This window comes from Globicephala melas, chromosome 5 (assembly GCF_963455315.2).
Source record: "Globicephala melas chromosome 5, mGloMel1.2, whole genome shotgun sequence".
Classification (NCBI taxonomy): Eukaryota; Metazoa; Chordata; class Mammalia; order Artiodactyla; family Delphinidae; genus Globicephala; species Globicephala melas.
Window position 1 is genome coordinate 75,972,016 of NC_083318.1, and position 19,746 is coordinate 75,991,761.

The 19,746-nt window shown below is 37.6% G+C and overlaps 1 protein-coding gene across 10 annotated transcripts in view; it reads left to right on the plus strand.

Moving 5' to 3' along the window:
• LOC115865665 (RE1-silencing transcription factor-like) overlaps positions 1 to 12,900 on the plus strand; it is a 284,605-nt gene extending 271,705 nt beyond the window's left edge. For all 10 annotated transcript variants that reach the window (XM_060299400.1, XM_060299401.1, XM_060299403.1 and 7 more), the window contains 2 exons: positions 1,375 to 1,458; positions 7,273 to 12,900. In XM_060299400.1, coding sequence (XP_060155383.1) covers positions 1,375 to 1,458; positions 7,273 to 9,224 — 2,036 coding nt within the window. In that variant the 3' untranslated portion in view covers positions 9,225 to 12,900. The remainder of the gene's footprint in view (positions 1 to 1,374; positions 1,459 to 7,272) is intronic.
• Positions 12,901 to 19,746: the final 6,846 nt, after the last annotated feature.

Here is a 19,746-nt window from a genome sequence, read left to right on the forward strand (position 1 = left end):
CGGGCTCTAGAGCACAGGCTCAGTAGTTGTGGCTCACGGGCTTCGTTGCTTCGCGGCATGTGGAATCTTCCCGAACCAGGGCTTGAACCCATGTCCCCTGCGTTGGCAGGCGGATTCTTAACCACTGCGCCACCAGGGAAGTCCCATCATCAACACATTCTCTTTTTTCTTTCTTTTTTTTTTTGTACTCGTCTTTTCCTTATCCCATTTTTTAGACACATCTATTACTGTAACTTACAGTGTAGACAAAATAATAACTGATGGTTATTGAGGGCTTTTATGTGCCAGGCACTACGTTAAATGCTCTGGATATATTATCTTGATTTAAATTCTCACAATTCTAGGAAGTGAAGGTACTATTACTTTTACAGATGAGGAAGCTTGCCTGAGGTCATAATTATTACCTTGTGGTTAAAGAATATACGAAAACAAATTAGCAAGCTGGTTTTTTGATATGTTTTGTGGTTGACACGTGTTTCCAAAAAATACACGTTTCCTGCCTTTGAGTCTTAAATTCTTTATTAAATCACTGGCCTCTCATCTTCAGTTGCTCTCAGTCCCTGTGGCCTTATGATTATAATTTGTTTTAACACTGAGCTGACTATTTTATAAAAGTTTTATCTACCACTTGAAATTTTTAGCTTACAACAACAGCTTCCCCACTCAAAAATGTTATTGCTTTAAGCTAACAATTTCAAATGGTAGATTTATCATTTATAAGGATCAAAAAAATTACCTGGGCTTCCCTGGTGGCACAGTGGTTGGGAGTCTGCCTGCTGATGCAGGGGACATGGGTTTGTGCCCCGGTCCAGGAAGATCCCACATGCCGCGGAGCAGCTAGGCCCGTGAGCTATGGCCGCTGAGCCTGCGCTCCGCAACAGGAGAGGCCACAATAGTGAGAGGCCCGCGTACCGCAAAAAAAAAAAAAAAAGTTACCTAAGTCATAGCATCAGAAAATTTGGGTAGTTTATTTTTTTAAATTTTATTGAAGTATTGTTGATTTACAATGTTGTGGATTTTTTTAAAAGGATAATTTTTAAATTTTTAAAAGGATAATTTTATACCTGATCTAAGATACTTTTTCAGTTCTTAATATTTAATGTAATAACATGTAGCATTACTGTGAAAATTAAAAGGGCTGTGAGAATTCAGAAAGCCAATGGTATTTTTTGTCAGCAAAGCTAAAATAATGTAGTTAGTTGTATTCTGAATAATCTTTCTAATACATGATAAAAATCGATCATTTTGCCAGGGACAGGAAAAAAGAAATCCTTGTTAAAAAATGCTCAATACTGAATGATGTGTATATTGTTAGTGAGAATCGTAATTGCATTATTTTATCATATTTGAACATTAATCATTATATTTTTGTAGGAGAACGTCCGTATAAATGTGAACTTTGTCCTTACTCAAGTTCTCAGAAGACTCATTTAACCAGACATATGCGTACTCATTCAGGTTGGTAAGAAATGGGAACGTTTCTATCATTGGTAAACTACCATTATAAGAAAGTTCTTCTAGACTTGGAACTGGTTCCTTATTTATAGTTCATTTATAATATGATTTTGAAATTAGAGTTAAAAATTCGTGGTCTACTAGTGTGAAGCTGTATTTAAATGGAGATTCCTAACCAGGGAGTCTGTAGGTGGAATGTCCAAAACTAAATGTAAATGTATGTGTGTACTTTTTCTGGGAGGAGTGTCCTTAATTTTCATCAGACCTTCATCAAGTTCCATGATGTAATAAAAGTTGAACTGCTATCATAGACCAAGGCTGGTTTATCCTTTTTAGAGCAACCTCTGCCTTCTTATACTCCTTCCCGACTCTCCCTCCGCATCCCCAACAAAGTATAACACCAAGTTTCATAGTGTGTGGTTGCCAGGTTCCAGGGGTTCCTTATTAGCTACCTGCTCAGGTCCTGAAATTTGGCTTTATTCTCTTGACAATTGATAAGGCATCTGAGGACTGATTTATAAAAGCCAAACTTTAAAGAATGATAAATAATCCAGGATCCCATTTTATTAACCTATAATAGATAAAATGCAGGGCTATAACAAGTGGGAGATTTATATCCCCTCTAGTGACTGAAATTATCATGATCACCACCAGAATTGGTCCCCATTATCAAAATATGTAGGTAAATGGCAAAGATAAAAAGTCGAAATATGTAGGTAGATGGCAAAGTTAAAAAGCATAGTGGTCTTGAATGGATAATTATTTCATTTTGGCCACACTGACCCTGGGTGAACAGTCACATCTGATCAGAGTATTCTCTTCCTAAATTTAGAATATATACCCCTGTGGGGGAGGTATGCTAAAATCTTGCTGTTTACCAAAGTGTATGTAGACCCAGCTCCCTTAAGTTAACAATTACCAATTACCTTAAGTTAACAGTTTGTGCTGTCTAATTGGATAGCCACTAGCCACATGTGAAATGTGGCCGGTTTGAATTGAGATGTATAAAACAACACACCTGAATTTAAACAGTATGAAGAAAATTATGTAAAATATCTATTTTTTAATATTACACGTTGGCATGATACTGAATATATTGGGTTAAATAAGTAGTAAAGTTAATGTTACCTCTTTTTTACTTTTGTAATGTGACTGCTAGACAATTTAAAGTTACCTATGTTGCTTGCATTTTATTTCTATTGGGTATTGCTGTTTTAAGTCAGTGATTGAGTAAGACTTGATTATAGTATGAATTCTAATTTGAGCAGCTATGAGGGCTCACAGCATGCTTACTGGCTCAACTTGACCTTACATGCTTGTCAAGTTTTATACTTTGAATGTTCCTTCTCAGTCTCCTAAACTATTGAGTCACTTAACCAGAAACCTGTTTTTAGTATTACTTTTGGGTGCTTCCTGGTTTCATTTTCTGTGGGTAATATGGTTGCTTTATTGAGGGTAGGCCATCATATCCTACTGATACTTGTGCTCTAACCCTTAAATAAAATATTTAAGAGCTTTTCATGAGTTGGATCATTTCCGTTTTCATAACTGTCTCATGATGAGTAAGTTCTGTTATTGTCCCCATTTTACAAATGGGGAAACTAAGGCCTTGGAGAAATATGGCCATTTTTCCTCTGGAATGTCCCCTCTTCTGGATTTGTGTTAATTTGCTTTCTCATGGTATCATTTAGTTTTTCCTCTGTCCCTGTGCCTTGTATAACTTGTACACTGGAAATTAAATCTAAATGCTTGAATTGTAGATAATAATGTGTCTCACTTGAAGTCATATCTGGTTGACCTAATATTAGTGTCACTGGATCAGAATGACAACACACTTGTATTTTTTTCATTGAATCGATAATACTTTTGTCACTGTATAAATTTTTATCTATGGTGTTTTACACCAGACAATAATGATTGCCTGAATGATTTTGCATTGGTTACTGTTATCTTTTGTCTGCTATATTTTAAAGGTGATTTTTAGTAGTTGCTGTTATAGTACAGCAAGTATTTAAAAAGTGTCATAATAATGAGTAGCAGTTACTATTTATTGTATGCATGCTGGGTACTGAAAAATTGGAATTTGTTATCTATAATCTTAGTACCTCTAGAATACTTAAATCCCAGTTTATAGATTACGACACTGGCTTAGAGAAGATAAGTGTTTTATCTAAGGTTAATTGTCATTCTTCCAATTTAGAAGAGCTCGAGTTTGGCCTCGACTCCCACCCTCATTTTCAGTCATCAGCAGTGTTTAAAGAATATTATGGCTCAGAAAATGGCTCAAGAAACTACAGCATAGCACAGAGTATGGAGAGAGCAGAGCCATTGTCTTTTATTGTATGCCAATAATTTGTGAGTCACAAACAGGAAACAAACATGGTTAGTTTGTTTTGTGTATAAGTGTGCTGAATTATTTCGAGCCGATCCTATGTTTTAGTACTTCTCTTAGAAGTTGCTGATAACACTTGCAAATTAAGTGAGGCTAAGTGTGGTCAAATTGGGTAGGTAGTCTTTCTGACTGGGTTGCATGGAGTGAATATCTTGGATGCTTTCTCTGTGGTCTTGAGTCTGATCTTTATAGATCATCTTGTGCATTCACTTCCTTGTTCATGTGAATGTATTTTAGGGAAGAGAAGTGTATGCTCAGTCTCTTATTTCTGGAAGAGACTAGGCTCTGCTGAGTTGGTACATTTTAGCTAAAATGACAAATTGGTTTATAAAGCAAAACCACATTGGTTATTTCCTTGGAGCACTTCCATTAGGGTAAGTCTTCTGAGGCTAAAGTAAGAAGGGATCAGAGTATTGGTTTGGTGAAATATACAGACACACTAACCTAATCTGGTGTTATTCTGCGTTTTATTGGTGTTTGTAACTAATGGTTTTCAAGTATCCTCACTTGGGTAGTCTAGAGATACTGACATAATCCACAGCTCTCCATTTCCTATTCTGAGTGGATATGCTACCATTTCATCCTGGAGGAAATACATCCAGTTTATGATGTTTTTGTAGATATCACACTGGATAGTTCTCCCGTCCTGCCAGCATAGGAGTTCATTTTGATTATTTTCCCATTATGAGTATAATGGATGTTTGTTAAAGGAAACTAACAACTTGCCAAGTTCCACCTCCATCAACTACTCTTTAAGATGGAAAAATATTTTTTTCAGCAAAAATTATTTTCCTTTCACCAAGTATTTGAAACATGTTATGATTTGAGGGTCTTTTTGTGAATTTTAGAATAATTTAAAAAATAGTATTAAGGTTTAATTAATACACATGAAAATGCACACATGTTAGGTATACAGGTCAGTGACCTTATGTATGTTTTCTCTTGTTTGACTACCATCTAGGTGAAGACATGAAATGTTTTACCACCTTCAGAAAAGTTCCCTCCTTACCCTTTCTAGTCAATACTCCCATAGTCTCCCCTCAACTGATACTCTGACTTAAATGTAACATCCTTCTGTAAAGTATTTTTGAGATTCATTCCATGCTGCATTATCAGAACTTTGTGTTTATTGCTGAGTAATATCCCCCTATTACTCTTTAATTAAAAGTTCCCTTGTTACTCTTTCTGGGCTCTTCTTGATAAGAATGTGTAAAGCTTGTAAAACTCCCTTTTTGAATTTCCCTTATCTCTGTAAATTAATTTAGGAAGAATAAAATAGACATCTGACACATTTATAAAGATCAAAAACAGGTAAATATTACTGTTGGTTCAGGGCAAAAGAATTTTCATTCAGCTAGGTATTAATAAACTAAACTTGATGAATAGATCTTTCAATACAAGAAAGGTTAACGGCAACAAAGCAAAAATGTGGGTAGGGTGAATGAAGCAACTAAATGATGCCATCCCTGTTTAAAGAGAGTCCTACGAACTCCCATTCCCTGACCATTTCACAGATGGAGGTTTGCACCTTGCTTGATGCTGGCTGTGTAAATACCCTCATTCATTAGGACTTAAAAATGACCATTTTCATTTTAATTACTTTATGAGCACAAATACTTTCCTAAAGAGATCAGCTCCATTCATCAGCTCTTTGTTTACTGAGAGGTAGGGTTTATATGGTAAGGCAGGATAAACACGTGAAATCTTCTCTTTTGTTTACCCATTCTAAAACTTACCAGCCATTCCAAAAGTGATGCATTACAGGTAATGTGTATTGACTGCTTGGCTATCTATCCTTTGCTAAGAGCTCTATGTGGATTAGATTATTTATAGTTCACAACACTTAAGAATATTTTACAGATGAGGAAATTGAGCCTTACAGAGTTTTCAGTACCTTGCTCAAGACTTCACAGTAATTTGCAGAGCCCATATTTGATCCCCCCAGGTATTCTTACTGTAGAATAAATTCCTAACTGTTATGTCACATATCTTTTCCCCATTCTGTGTCTATATATGTTAAGTAAATGTTTGTCTCCTTTGAAGTCATTCAATGGAGAGGACAAGATAGGGCCAGGTGTAGACTAATGCAGCATGTTGTTAGAAACCTCCATTTATGAATCTATTAGTGGACTCATGTGGAGAAGAGTTGTCCAGTTAGCTACGTTTACAATCTGACATACGTGGTTAAGTTTTTGTTTTTGTGATCGAGTATTCTATCATCAGACATTTTTTAATCATGTAAAGCTTACCATCTATATGGTTTTACTTCATGTCTGAGTAGTTTTGCTTTATGAAAACATTAAATAAGATTTGATGTGAATTTGAGAATGTTTGAGAGATGAATTTTCATAAATGTCAATTTCCATTTTTCTGCTATGCATTCCATTGGACCAGTGGGGTATGGATACCATTTGGTAATATTTGCTAGAGTGTGATCTAGATGGGTATGTATTCAGGTAGAATGAGTTAATCTTAATGCCTTTAATTTGGGGGTTGGGGGTGGGCTTCTGGTCTTGTATGTATCTGTGATTATGACTTTTTGTGCTTATTTTATATACCATATATATTTGTATGCCCCTTTTCGTTTACCTAGTTTCTTTGCCCATTCTTTAGAAGAAGGTGAGAGAAAATCAAGAAAAGATTTCTCACTTGTTTTATTTTTGCTGTGGAATAGCAACTCTGGCAGTGGAAAAGTTTGCTGAGTGAAACTTGACTCAGCTCTTGCCACGATGGACAAAAGGGTTAAATTTAAAGAAAAAGCCTTTTGTTCCCTGAGGCCAAGAATTGTTTTAAAACTTTCACATGGAAGGTCTGGGAGTGTAGCCTATAGTGTATAATATTTCTTTTGAAGTCTCAAGGTTTATCTGAAATGTATGGGAGTTTTATGTTCTACTCCATTATACATTTGTTTTATCTAAACATGAAAACTTTAAAATTACCTTCTTTTTTAGTGCCCTTGTCCCCAAATTAACATCAAGAGCGCAAGTCACTTTGCCAGTAATTGTTGTGTACTTCTTTTTTTTTTTTTTTTGTGGCCACGCCACTCAGCATGCAGGATCTTCCCCGACCAGGGATCGAACCCGTGCCCCCTGCATTGGGAGCGCAGAGTCTTAACCACTGGAATGGTAGGGAAGTCCTGTTGTGTACTTCTTGATGAATCTGTATTTGATGAACTTTTTAGAAGATGATGATTAACTGAGATAATTATTCCTCCATTTGATATGAGAATCTATGTCAAGGGATAGAGAAAAGATATACAAATAAATATGGTAAATATGAGTTGCATGATAAAGTCTTCAAGAAATAGTTTCTGTCAGTTTTTTTTGTTTTTCAATATATATCCAATTCCTTTTAAGTATGCTTGAGTAAATCTTGAATTCATTTCTTAATGTATGCCTTCTGCAACATCTTTTGTTTACCTTCAGGTGAGAAGCCATTTAAGTGTGACCAGTGCAGTTATGTGGCCTCTAATCAACATGAAGTAACCCGTCACGCAAGACAGGTTCACAATGGGCCTAAACCTCTTAACTGCCCACACTGTGACTACAAAACAGCAGATAGAAGTAACTTCAAAAAACACGTGGAGCTACATGTTAATCCACGGCAGTTCAACTGCCCTGTATGCGAGTACGCAGCTTCCAAGAAGTGTAATCTGCAGTATCATTTCAAATCTAAGCATCCTACTTGTCCTAATAAGACCATGGATGTCTCAAAAGTGAAGCTAAAGAAAACCAAAAAGCGAGAGGCCGACTTGCCTGATAACAAAATCACCAATGAGAAAACAGAAACAGAGCAGACAAAAATGAAGGGGGATGTGACTGGGAAGAAAAACGAGAGGTCTGTAAAAGTGGAGAAAAAAGATAATGTTTCAAAAGAGAAAAAGCCTTGTAGTAATGCCTCAAGCCAAGTGACTACGAGAACTCGCAAATCGGCACTGGAAGCTAAAGAGATGGATGTGCACCCAGGAAATAATGCAGAAAAAAGCTGTAAAAGCAAGAAAAGCAAAAGGAAGACAGAAGCTGAAGCCCGTTCCTTACAAGAACGTGTGAATGATGAGGAACCTGTGACAAAAAAGAAAAAGAAGGCAGAAAGCAAATCCAGAAATAGTCAGGAAGTGCCGAAGGGTGACAGCAAACTAGAGGAGAATAAAAAGCAAAGTAGTTGCATGAAAAACAGTGTAAAGAAGAAAACTCTGAGAAGTAAATCATGTAAAAAAAGCGGCAAGCCTGCTCAGAGGAGGCCCACTCAGATAGAGCCTCCTCCTCCCATGGAGTCTGCTGAGGGGGGGCCTGTTCAGACGGAGCCTCCTCCCGCCGCCCCCCCATCTCCTCCTCCTCCCCTTGCCCCCGAGCGGCATGCTGAGGTCGAGGTTGTTCAGATGGAGCGGCCGCCTCCTCCTCCCCCTCCCCCCCCATCCCCTCCTCCACCTCTTCCCCCCGGGGGGCATGCTGAGGTCGAGGTTGTTCAGAAGGGGCCTGTTCATGCGGAGCCTCCTCCTCCCGTGGAGCCGATCCCCAAAAGGTCTCCTCACAAAGATAATGGCAAGGAAAAGACCAACATGCAGAGTGAAATGGCGCAGAAGGAGCAAGTCCTTATTGAAGTTGGCTTAGTGCCTGTTAAAGACAGGCAGGTTCTAAAGGAAAGTGCCGGTGCACAGGATCTCTTACCACCATCACCACCTCTGCCAAAGGAAGACTTAAAAGAGGAAGAGTCAGAAGACCAAAAATTAGTCCCTGCAGGGGAAGGACATAAAGAAGCTCCTCTTCAAAAAGTGGAAGCAGAAGAGGCAGATAAGAGTCTAGCTGGTCTTGCTGCTGTTACCAAGGCATCTGCCAGTATTTCATCCTCTGAACAAAACTTGAATATGCCAGAGGGTGAAACTTCAGATGGTAAACGTCAGGCTGACGCTATGCTTTGTGAAATGAAGATGGACGCTGATGAGAAGAAAACAGAGAATCCCCCCGGCAGAGACTCGGCGGTTGAAGAACCAGCTTCACCACCACTTCTTCCTCTACCGCTAGAAAAATGTGAAGCAGTGTCCACAGCTACTGTGGCATCACCTCCTGTCACCGTGGCAGTAAATGAGTCTCAGGAAATGGATGAAGACGAAGGCATCCACAGTCATGATGGAAGTGACCTAAGTGACAACATGTCAGAGGATAGTGATGACTCTGGATTGAATGGGGCTCGACCAGTTCCACAAGAGACTAGTAGAAAAAATGGAAAGGAAGCCTTGGCAGTCAAAGTGGCCGAGGGAGATTTTGTTTGTATCTTCTGTGATCGTTCTTTTAGAAAGGAAAAAGATTACAGCAAACACCTCAATCGCCATTTGGTTAATGTATACTTCCTTGAAGAGGCAGCTCAAGGGCAGGAGTAAATAAACTTTGGGCAAGGCTTCAGTTCTTAGTTTGTAAGGTCTGTGACATTTTGTATTCATTTGTAGTAGTAGACAGCCTTTTGTTTTTTAAAAATTGCTTTAATTAGTATCCAATCTTGATTTTTAAGTGGCATTCTTTTCCTTAGGAATCCGTGTACCTAATGATGTACAAATTTTAGCAAATCCAAGGGAGTTAGTGTAATAAACCAGCTAAATCTATTAGCTTTTGCTTTTAATTGAACCAAGAGGGCCAAGGTGGTATTAGAGCATTCTGTCGATTTGTTCAACTATAACTATTGAGTTTTTTCCCCATGTCTACTCCTGTTTCACTTTAGTTTATTCTTAGTTCCTTGTTTAGCTCTGTAAAAATTGGCATACTTAAATAGCAAATTACTTGAAGAATTTGCCTGCTTTATATAAAGTTAGCACTTTAAAATTGTTTTAGAAATGAAAAGAGACATTTAAATTGAAGAGAAGTTCTGCCAACAATGGACAGTGTATCAGCCCAGGTATTTACTTCCTGAGTTTTGATCAATACATATTTCTTATTTGTGTATATGTTAATTGTCATAAAAACATTGATTTTGGTGTGTTTTTTTATTTGGTGCTTTAATAGCTTAAGATGTTGCACATTGTTTTTTAATCTATGCAGTTACATTTTTTTCTAGAACTAGCATTTTTGTTGAACAGTAACACTTTATACATATATTTGCATTTTATTTTTTCCTCTTTGGAGGGATGCTTTTAATCTTGTTTGCAAAAGGGCAGTTTTCTTTTTTCCTTTGCTGCAATTGTCGTTTTTGCAGAATATTAATGTGTGCAAATTTCTGAGCAAATGAAACATGCAGGTTAAATTCATTGATTTTGATATTCATATCTATGCCAGAATCTGCATTTCATAAGTTATTTATTTTAAATGCGTATAATGAATTCATAGCTCTCAGTTTGAACTTTACAATAAATAAGCCACTAGGTCTATACTGAATGGATTTTTTTTTTTCTGAATGGATTTTTATCTCAAATACCAACCATAAGTAAACTTTTGGCCTGTCTTAGTACATCTACTTCCTAAATGTACAGTGTTAAATCGTATTTTAGAGGGAAACCTCTTTCATAGATGGTTGGTGTTTTTATGTCTACTCCGCTGAATAAAGAACTGTAATTTTTATTTGGAAACTGCAAATCTGGAATTAGGAGGCATAATTTACTCCTTCAAGTTATACAGAATATCAGTTTGTGAGATTCCAAAGCCATAGCGATTTTACAGAAAACCTATGATGAGAAAGGTAGTATGAGTGCTGGTAGACCAGCTGCTACTTCCTGTGAATACAGTGAAAAAGGCTGGTGAAAGTTAAATTCAGTCCAGATTTAAAAAATCACACTTTCTCAGGGATCTCCACCAACTAGTGGGTGTCCTAGCTGTTCCTGTGACTGCCTTTTTCTACAGGCGAGGACTCAAATGAGCTGCAGCTATTCTCGTGTTCCTGTGGGGCACTTTGTATGGAAGAGTATGTACTTCCAAACTTTGTTGGTAGGTTCTTTGGCCAGTCACCAAAGAATATGAAAGAATCCAGTAAAGGATTTTTCTTGTTGACAGCAGTTATTCATTGTAGTCCAATAAAGTATGATCCCCATAGGGAACCCTGAACAATTCCAGTTCTCCCATGTTCTATTCTGAAATAACCACTTTATATTTCATTGATTTTCTTCTGTCTGATGACCTCTGAAGCAGGTTTCAGAGTTTGGCAATGCAACAGGAAAGATTAGGAAAAGTATTGAAGTATGGGTGGAAAACTTGTTAAAATTCTGAGAAGTCCAAGTTAAAAGACATTTGAACTTGGAATTGACTGGGAGGCCAAAGATTTAAAGAAGCGGAAGATTCTCTCAAGACATGAGGAGTAAGTTGTGTTACTGGTGTGTGTTTTGTGTGCACGTTGGGGATTTGTAAATGATGTTGAATTCTAAGCTCCGACAATCATTGTCAATGGAAGATTAAGCTGCAAATATTTATGTTTTAAAACTTAAATTATAAGGCTAGTTAAATCTAACAACTATTTTTTAATATTCATGGGTACATTTTATATAAGTTACCTTTTACAGTATACATGAAAAGATTCATGTTAAGTACAAATTACAGATTGGGAATCAGTTTTGGGAAGAGGTTTTGTGGATTCTTTTGATACTTCAAAAGAAAAAAATCTGACTTCTGGGGAATTGGACTAATTTTCTTGTCTAGATTTTAAGACTAGAATGCCAAAAACAAAAATGTGAAGGAAATTAAAACTCCTTATTATGAAAATGATCTGTGAAAACATTGTTACTGGAAATTGAATGAACTTGAGGCCTTTCTTCCAGAAAACAAGGACTTGATTGTCAGGCCTATATTAGGTTCTGAACCTTAATGCCATGTATTTGTTCTTATTAAAAATTGTTTCAATGAAAAGTGCATTAGTAATAAGAACTTCTGGTCTAGTTGGGAGTTCTTCCATTTGAAAAATGTGATATTTGCATGGAACTGTTTGAATCTTTTTATTTTCTCAGTATACCCTCCACTGGATAGGATTGAAGCTAGAATTTTCCCTTTTGATAAAGGAATGAAAAGTGAACATGTTATTTGTAGATTGATGTTTAGTACTAGAGCAAAAGTTGAAATATTAGAATATAAGCCTAGTCCTTGGTAGTCTTATAAAAATATATCTTTTAACTATCTTCTGAACCTATATTCACATTGGTTTTCAAGGTATTTTAAGTTATATTTTCTTCCTCTTTTCAGAGCTGCTTCTATGGGGCTGCCTTTTTTTCTTTTTTAAAGTTAAATTGAGGTGTCATTCACAAAGGGCTGCATTTTTTGTTAAGGTTTCTTATGACTATGGCTGGGTGTTTTACTCTGATCTCCCAAGAAGGGCCATTTTATCTTTGTCATGACTTTAGATTCCCTCTAGAGTCACTTCTAAAGTCATGTGGTCTTTAACTTTGGGAACTATTTCTCATCTGAGTGCTAATTCAGATTTAAGCTTGAGTCATCGCCTATCACCCCATGAATGTTGACAGTGGAAGGAATACCTTTCCTGTAGTTTCAGTTCTAGACTGAAAACCTGGGGGAAGAAACTTCATTTTCTTTTTTGCACAAATCAGAAAAACAGCTACTGTGCAGTTTCCTTGTTGACCTCAGCAGATGAACTGGACTGGTAGTGTTAATTCAGATTTAAGAAATTATCTGAATCTTGATTTGAGTAAACTTGTGATCTACATGCAATATTAACTAGATTGGATTGCTTTTATATTTTCACACGTACACATAGGCTCTCCCCACCCTCATCAACATCCATTAGTTATCGAACTTTGTGAACTGGCATTGAAACATTACAACAATGTTTTGTTGCACCAATTTTATAAACTTTTACAGTGCAATACGTGTTATTTTTCAGAGACAAACCAAAGTTTAATTTCTCAAGGTTCATGCTGTTTGCTTTAGCAGCATTTGATGGTGGATCTTTTATATACATTTGTAATAGATGGAAAAATAAACCAGATTGCAAATGCTTTTTCTTTCTTTTTTAAAGCAAACCATGTACCAAGTTTTTTGGTCCAAATTGTGTAGGATAAGTTAAATTGCGTTCTAATAACCAATATGAGTGTATTTCTGTAAGTATAGTTATGTTGAAATAAAGTTTTAAAAAGCATTTTATGCCTTTGTTTATTATTGGTACATCAAGTATCAAGGAAGTCAATTTATTTGGCTGGAATTGCAAGTGTATTAATTTTCAAAATCTTTTACCCCAGATAACCCATGGTAGGTAGAAAGGTTGTGGCAGATGTTTTTGTTTGAGTTAACAATCCCAGTGGGTAGTAGTCTAAAGCCCATCTTTCTATAATTTGCTTTTTGGGAGGCAGAGGTGAAGGTTGGGAAAAAACAACCTGCAGACAGTTTATAGGAGATTTTACGTAGTAATTCCTTCCCAACTACAGGTCCCTTTAACAGTTTTAATGTACACATCCGTTCTCAGTTGCAGGCCTGGTATTAGTAAATTTTGACTCATAATTGGAAAAAGATGCACTGAAGAGAAAATAAAATGAGTTACATTGAATGTTCACAGAAAGCCCGGGCACTATTTTAAGGATTTTACTGTATTCAGTGGAAGTCTGAGAAGAATATGAAACCCATGAAAAAGTGATAAGCCACATTCTAGTAAGGTTCTCTTTCCTTTGTTAGTTCACATAAACAGTGGTGCTGTATGTTGAAGGCTTAGGTGTTTTTGTGGACTTTAGGGAAAAGGGAAAGCGATGCAAAGCATCAAAACAACTGGATTGCATCCTGTCCTGATGCAGCAAGTGACCTGGAAGCTGTCAGGAAAAGATAGATGTTTCTTGTTGAACCGATGAGTGTGATTCACTCTCTTCCCCCTCTTGCTTCCGCCTCTTGCAAGAGTCCTTATCATGAACAAAGCAAAATGAGTTTCCAAGCATTTGTTTTATTGGCATGGTAGAATCAGTGATGAGGAGCTGTAAGTTTCTGCCTAATGCAAGGATATATGGGAAATTTATCATGAATATATAAATGTTACTGATGTGTGACTTGGTTTGTTATTTTAAGGAATGAAAGAATTGTTATTAGTGTGTTTCTCCAGTCCCTTGCTACTCCTTTCTCAGAGGCTCACCCTGTTATGATTTTTATATGTATCATCCGTTTACGCTTAACTTTTGGCCATCCTTTCTTTGTATTCTGCCCATGGTCTCAGTCAGGGCTTAACACTAGTTTGTAGGTAGAGTTAACGGTACAGTAGTATGATCTCTAGGGTACGTTACAGCTCTCATCCTCAGCTCCAAAAAGGCAGGTTGGTGAAGCTGCTAAAACAATGTGCTAATGTTTAGTAATCAGGGAAGGTTTGTGGTACGAAATTTCCTTTTTAAAGGATTTCGATGTTTGCTGTATGAGGTGCTCTGTGGCCCTTGCAATTAGAGCTGGGTTCACAATGGGCCTCTCTTCCTTACTACTATAACTGGGCAAATCATTTTTAACTTTATTAAACCTCTTTCTTCATCCAGAAAATGGGGGCATATGGTACTTCTGTCCATAGAGTGGCTTTGAGTGTTAAATGCTTATTGAGCACTTAGCCTAGTGCTTGGCATGTAGTTTTAATATTAAGACATTTTCCACTAGATAACAGAGTAAGTATCCTTAAATATATAGTGTGCTTCCTGTATTTGACATTACTAAATTGTATAATCCACCTGCTTGTCTTCATGTCTTGCAAGATAGTGGAGTTTTAATGTTATATGTGGGCTTTTGTGTCCGCTACTTTACTCAACTATATTGTAATCTCCATTAACAGTCAGAATGCTTTTGTGTGCACTGCTTTCCTCAAGCACCTAAAACAGTATCTGGCCCGTGGAAAGGCAAATAGTTTTTAATTGCCCAGGCCAAGGATAATTATTTGTGTGGTGTCTTGGTGTGTGTGTGTTTCCTTGATTTCAACTAATAATACAATGGTAGTGGTAATTTTAAGATTTTGATAATGCAGAAATCTCTGTTCATAGAGTAGGATTTTTTTTTCTGGGTGCATTAACAAGTCAAGGAGAGTTCACCCAAGTAGCAGGAAATAGTAAGTTTTGAGAAAGAGACTTAGTGAAGAAACTTTATTTTGGGACTTCCCTGGTGGTCCAGTGGTTAAGACTCTGTGCTCCCAATGCAGGGGGCCCGGATTTGATCCCTGGTCAGGGCAGTAGATCCCACATGCTGCTATGAAGATCCCGTGTGCTGCAGCTAAGACCCAGCGCAGCCAGATAAATAAGTTAAAAAAAGAAACTTTATTTTGAGAAAGGTTCAGACTTACAGAGAAGTTACAGAAATGGTACCCTGAATTCTTGTGTACCTCTTATTATTTTTTAAAATTTTAATTTAATTTTATTTATTTGGTGGTGCCAGGTCTTAGTTGCAGCATGTGTGCTCTTTAGTTGCGGCTCGCCAGCTCCTTAGTTGTGGCATGCCAACTCTTAGTTGCAGCATGCATGTGGGATCTAGTTCCCTGACCAGGGATCGAACCCGGGCCTCCTGCATTGGGAGCTTGGAGTCTTAACCACTGCATCACCAAGGAAGTCCCTTGTGTACCCCTTATTGTGATCCACTACTCACATTTGCTTTCTATTATGTACGTATTATGTGGTGGACCCCCAGAAATTAAGTTGCAAGCATACCTGTTCATCTCTGAATACTTCAGTTTATCTCTTAAGGATTAGGGCATTCTCTTACAATGGTGAAATTCAGGACTTTAAAGATGGGTGTAGTCTTTAATACACAGTCTATATTCAGAGTGTGCCAAATGTCTTAATATTAACCTTCAACAATCTCCCTGTTCCTAATCCCTCATCGCATTTAGTTGTCACATCTCTTCAGTTTCCTTTAATTTGGAACAACTCTATGCTTTTGTCCTTTACAACATTAAGAGTTTGAAGAACGTATGCCAGCTGTTTAAAGAATGTTCCTTAATTTGGGTTATTCTAATTGTTTTCCTCATGCTTCATTTCAGGTTACGCATCTTCACAGGAATAGTAAGTACTGGTGCATTACATCAGAAGGCATATGATGCCATTATTGGTTGTGTTAACTTTTATTATTTGGTTAAGGTGTTGTCCACCACATTTCTCAACCGGAAAGTTTTTTTTTCCATTTATAATTAATATTCTGTAGGATGATATAGTGAAACGATCTTATTCTTCAACACAGCCATTGATTTTAGCATCTACTGATTTTTGTTTAAGTCAATTATATATCTTCTATGGTAACTGGTATTCTCTATCAAAAACAGCTTTCTCTTTTCCCCATAGACCTAGGTTCTTGTTTCATGTGCTGAGTTATTCACTTTACCCCAGTTCGGGGGGGGGGTGCCCTTTTAAGCTAAACGAGACTATTACAGTTTGAGTATCACACTGAACGACTGAAACTCAGAAATACTACATTACTCTGTGCTGAAGTCGTAACAGTCAATTAAAGTTATGAAAGCTTGATGGAATGCCTTAAGGGATAAACTGCAAGTAGAAATTTGCCAGTGGTAGAGATTCTACCACCAGAAGGCAATTTTAGAGAATGATGTTTTAATTCTTTTATTGATTTTAAAATACCACACCTTTCATTTCTTTTTTGGTGTGCTCTAATTTTTAAAAGACATAATGCAAGTACAACTACATACTCAAAATTCAAGCAAGTTAAAATTCATCCCGACTAGCTCTCTTCCTACTAATCCTCTTACTTTCATTTGTTTCTCCTCTAGAATTAACTACTGTTAATGATCTGCTGTTAACTCTTAACCTCCATATGTGTATGCATATTGAAATGCTTGATTTCTATGCTTTTTACATAATTCAGGTTATTGATATTCTGCAGTGAGTAGAATTTGAGGATCTTTGTCCTAGTTAAGGACCTTCCTTATTCTTTACAACTGTTGCATAATATTTCATAGTATCATGATTTAATCACTGATTATAGTGAAAATTGACCATCTGGAAGTATTTTGAGAGTGGACACCAAGTGGAGTGAGTGGTTCAGGGGATCCAAAGGATCTTATAACCTTGCAAGTTATGTTTTTTGTTTGTTTGTTTGTTTGTTTTTTGTGGTACGCAGGCCTCTCACTGTTGTGGACTCTCCTGTTGCGGAGCCTGTGCTCCGACGCGCAGGCTCAGCAGCCATGGCTCACGGGCCTAGCCGTTCCGCGGCATGTGGGATCTTCCCAGACCGGGGCATGAACCTGTGTCCCCTGCATAAGCAGGCGGACTCTCAACCACTGCGCCACCAGGGAAGCCCATAAGTTATGTTTATGCTTATGTTCTTAAAGTAGAACAACTTTTAGATTTGCTAATAGTAATCAAGTCTTGTACCCTATTTCAAGGTGGTTTTTTGGTTTTTTTTTTAAATACAGAAGATGGATGTTTAATTTAGTGTTGCTTAAAGTAACAGAATGATGAGTAACATTTTCATTTAACATTCACCATTGATGTGATAGGGGAATAGCACCTTGGTACTCAGCTAATTTTACTGGGGGGAAATGAATTCTCCATATGATGGTATATTAAGGAATTGCAAGTTAATAAGACAGAGGTCCCTGCTTGAGCACGAGCTACAATGGTAGCTGGAATTTTGCCATGTCTAGTGGACCAGTGTGGGGATCCCGGCAGGAGTTTTATCTGCATGGCAGGACAAAGATTTTTTTTTCTTTTTTTCCCTTTCAATTCGTTTAAGACCAAAGATTTTTCTGATGATATACAGCACATCTTACAGATACTGAGAATAAGGTAGGCAAGTTTGCCTAGTAGCAAGCATGAGGCCTTGCAGTTAACAGTAGCAGAGGTAGCTGTAGTGATTGCAGTACCCAGGGACCAGAGAGAGGCAAGGGCAGGAATCTGCACTAGTGTGTCAGAAGTGCTGAGATAGCCTCTTTGGTAGGGACACTAATGAACATGATTTTTCTGTAGGTTAGTAGCAGCAGCAGTGGAGTGGTGAGACTTGCATGTTTCTGCTCTGTGTCCTGTGTGCACAAGTATGAATTTCCACTGAAGGGAGCTGTTGTTGGGGAGGAAGGAAATGGCTGACTTCACGTAAGAGCAGGCTGGCCTTATTCACGACCCACGGGAGCCAACCCTGGGGACACCGGAAATAATTGGGAAACATTTTGCACGGAACTGGAGATCCCACATTAGCATCTAGGAGTAGTCCTTTTCTAAGTACCAGGCACTCTTCTAAGCACATCCCATTAACTCTGAATCCTCTCAACATCCCTAAAAAGTAGATTGTTATTCCCACTTTGCTTCCTACAGACAAGCCAATTGCCTGAAGTCACACAAGTAGGAAGTGGCAGGTCTGTGTTACACTGCTTTTCTGATTAAGTGAAGAATTTTATGTGGGGAAATTAGGAGTGGTGGTGAAAAGGATTTCAGCCTGATCTGAATGTTCTCAATTTATGATAATGTATTAATTATATTAACATGATATAGAGGTCACTCTTTAAGCAGCCTTTCTCTATCATAACATCTAACCAATTTATATTTACTGACGATCATGAGTAGTTTACTAGCAGTAGTGAGATGAACTTCACCTTTTTGAGATGAAAGTGAAGTAGGGTAATACACTTGTTCCCTGATTCTACTTATGCCCGGTTCTGAGATAGCATAAGCTGGCATTTTTAGGTAAGCGACTATATTATGTGGGTAGTTATTTTTTAAAAAATAATTAGTATTTTTAAAATTTTTTATTGGAGTGTAGTTGATTTCCAATGTTGTGCTAGTTTCTGCTGTAGAGCAAAGTGAATCAATTATACATATTTCCACTCTTTTAGATTCTTTTCCCATATATGTCATTACAGAGTATTGAGTAGAGTTCCCTGTGCTATACAGTAGGTCCTTATTAGTTACCTATTTTATATAGTGTGTATATGTCAATCCCAATCTCACAATTTATCCCTTCCCCTCTTCCCTTTCCCCTTGGTAACCATAAGTTTTTCTACTGTGTGACTCTTTCTGTTTTGTAAATAAGTTCATTTGTATCATTTTTCAAGATTCCAAATATAAGCAATATCATATGATATTTATCTTTCTCTGTCTGACTTACTTTACTTACTATGATAATCTCTAGGTCCATCCTTGTTGCTGCCAATGGCATTGTTTCATTCTTTTTTATGGCTGAGTAATAATTCCATTGTATATATATATACCACATTTTCTTTATCCATTCCTCTGTCGATGAACATTTAGGTTGCTTCCATGTCTTGGCTGTTGTAAATAGTGCTGCTGTGAACATTGGGGTGCATGTACCTTTTCGAATTAGAGTTTTCTCTGGGTATATGCCCAGCAGTGGTATTGCTGGATCATACAGTAGTTCTATATTTAGTTGTTTTTTTTTTTTTAAAGGAACCTCCACACTGTCCTCCATAGCGGCTGTACCAATTTGCATTCCCACCAACAGTGTAGGAGGGTTCCCTTTTCTCCACACCCTCTCCAGCATTTAATGTTTGTAGTTTTTTTTTAAATTAATTATTAATTATTTTTGGCTGTGTTGGGTCTTTGTTGCTGCGTGTAGGTTTTTCTCTAGCTGCGGTGAGTGGGGGCTACTCTTTGTGGTGCACGGGCTTCTCATTGCGGTGGCTTCTCTTGTTGCGGAGCACGGGCTCTAGGCGCGTGGGTGCTTCAGTAGTTGTGGCTCGCAGGCTCTAGAACGCAGGCTCCTGTAGTTGTGGTGCGCAGGCTTAGTTGCTCCATGGCATGTGGGATCTTCCTGGACAGGGCTTAAACCCATGTGCCCTGCATTGGCAGGCGGATTCTTAACCAGTGTGCCACCAGGGAAGTCCCGTTTGTGGAGTTTTCAACGATGGCCATTCTGACCGGTGTGAGGTGATATTTCATTGTAGTTTTGATTTGTGGGTAACTATTTGAAAACAGAAGAACATATAATTTAAAGAGAAGAGCGGCATTTATTTTTAAATGTCCTTGGTTCTTGGGCCCTGTGAGCCTGCTATATTGTAGGCCCAGATATTTG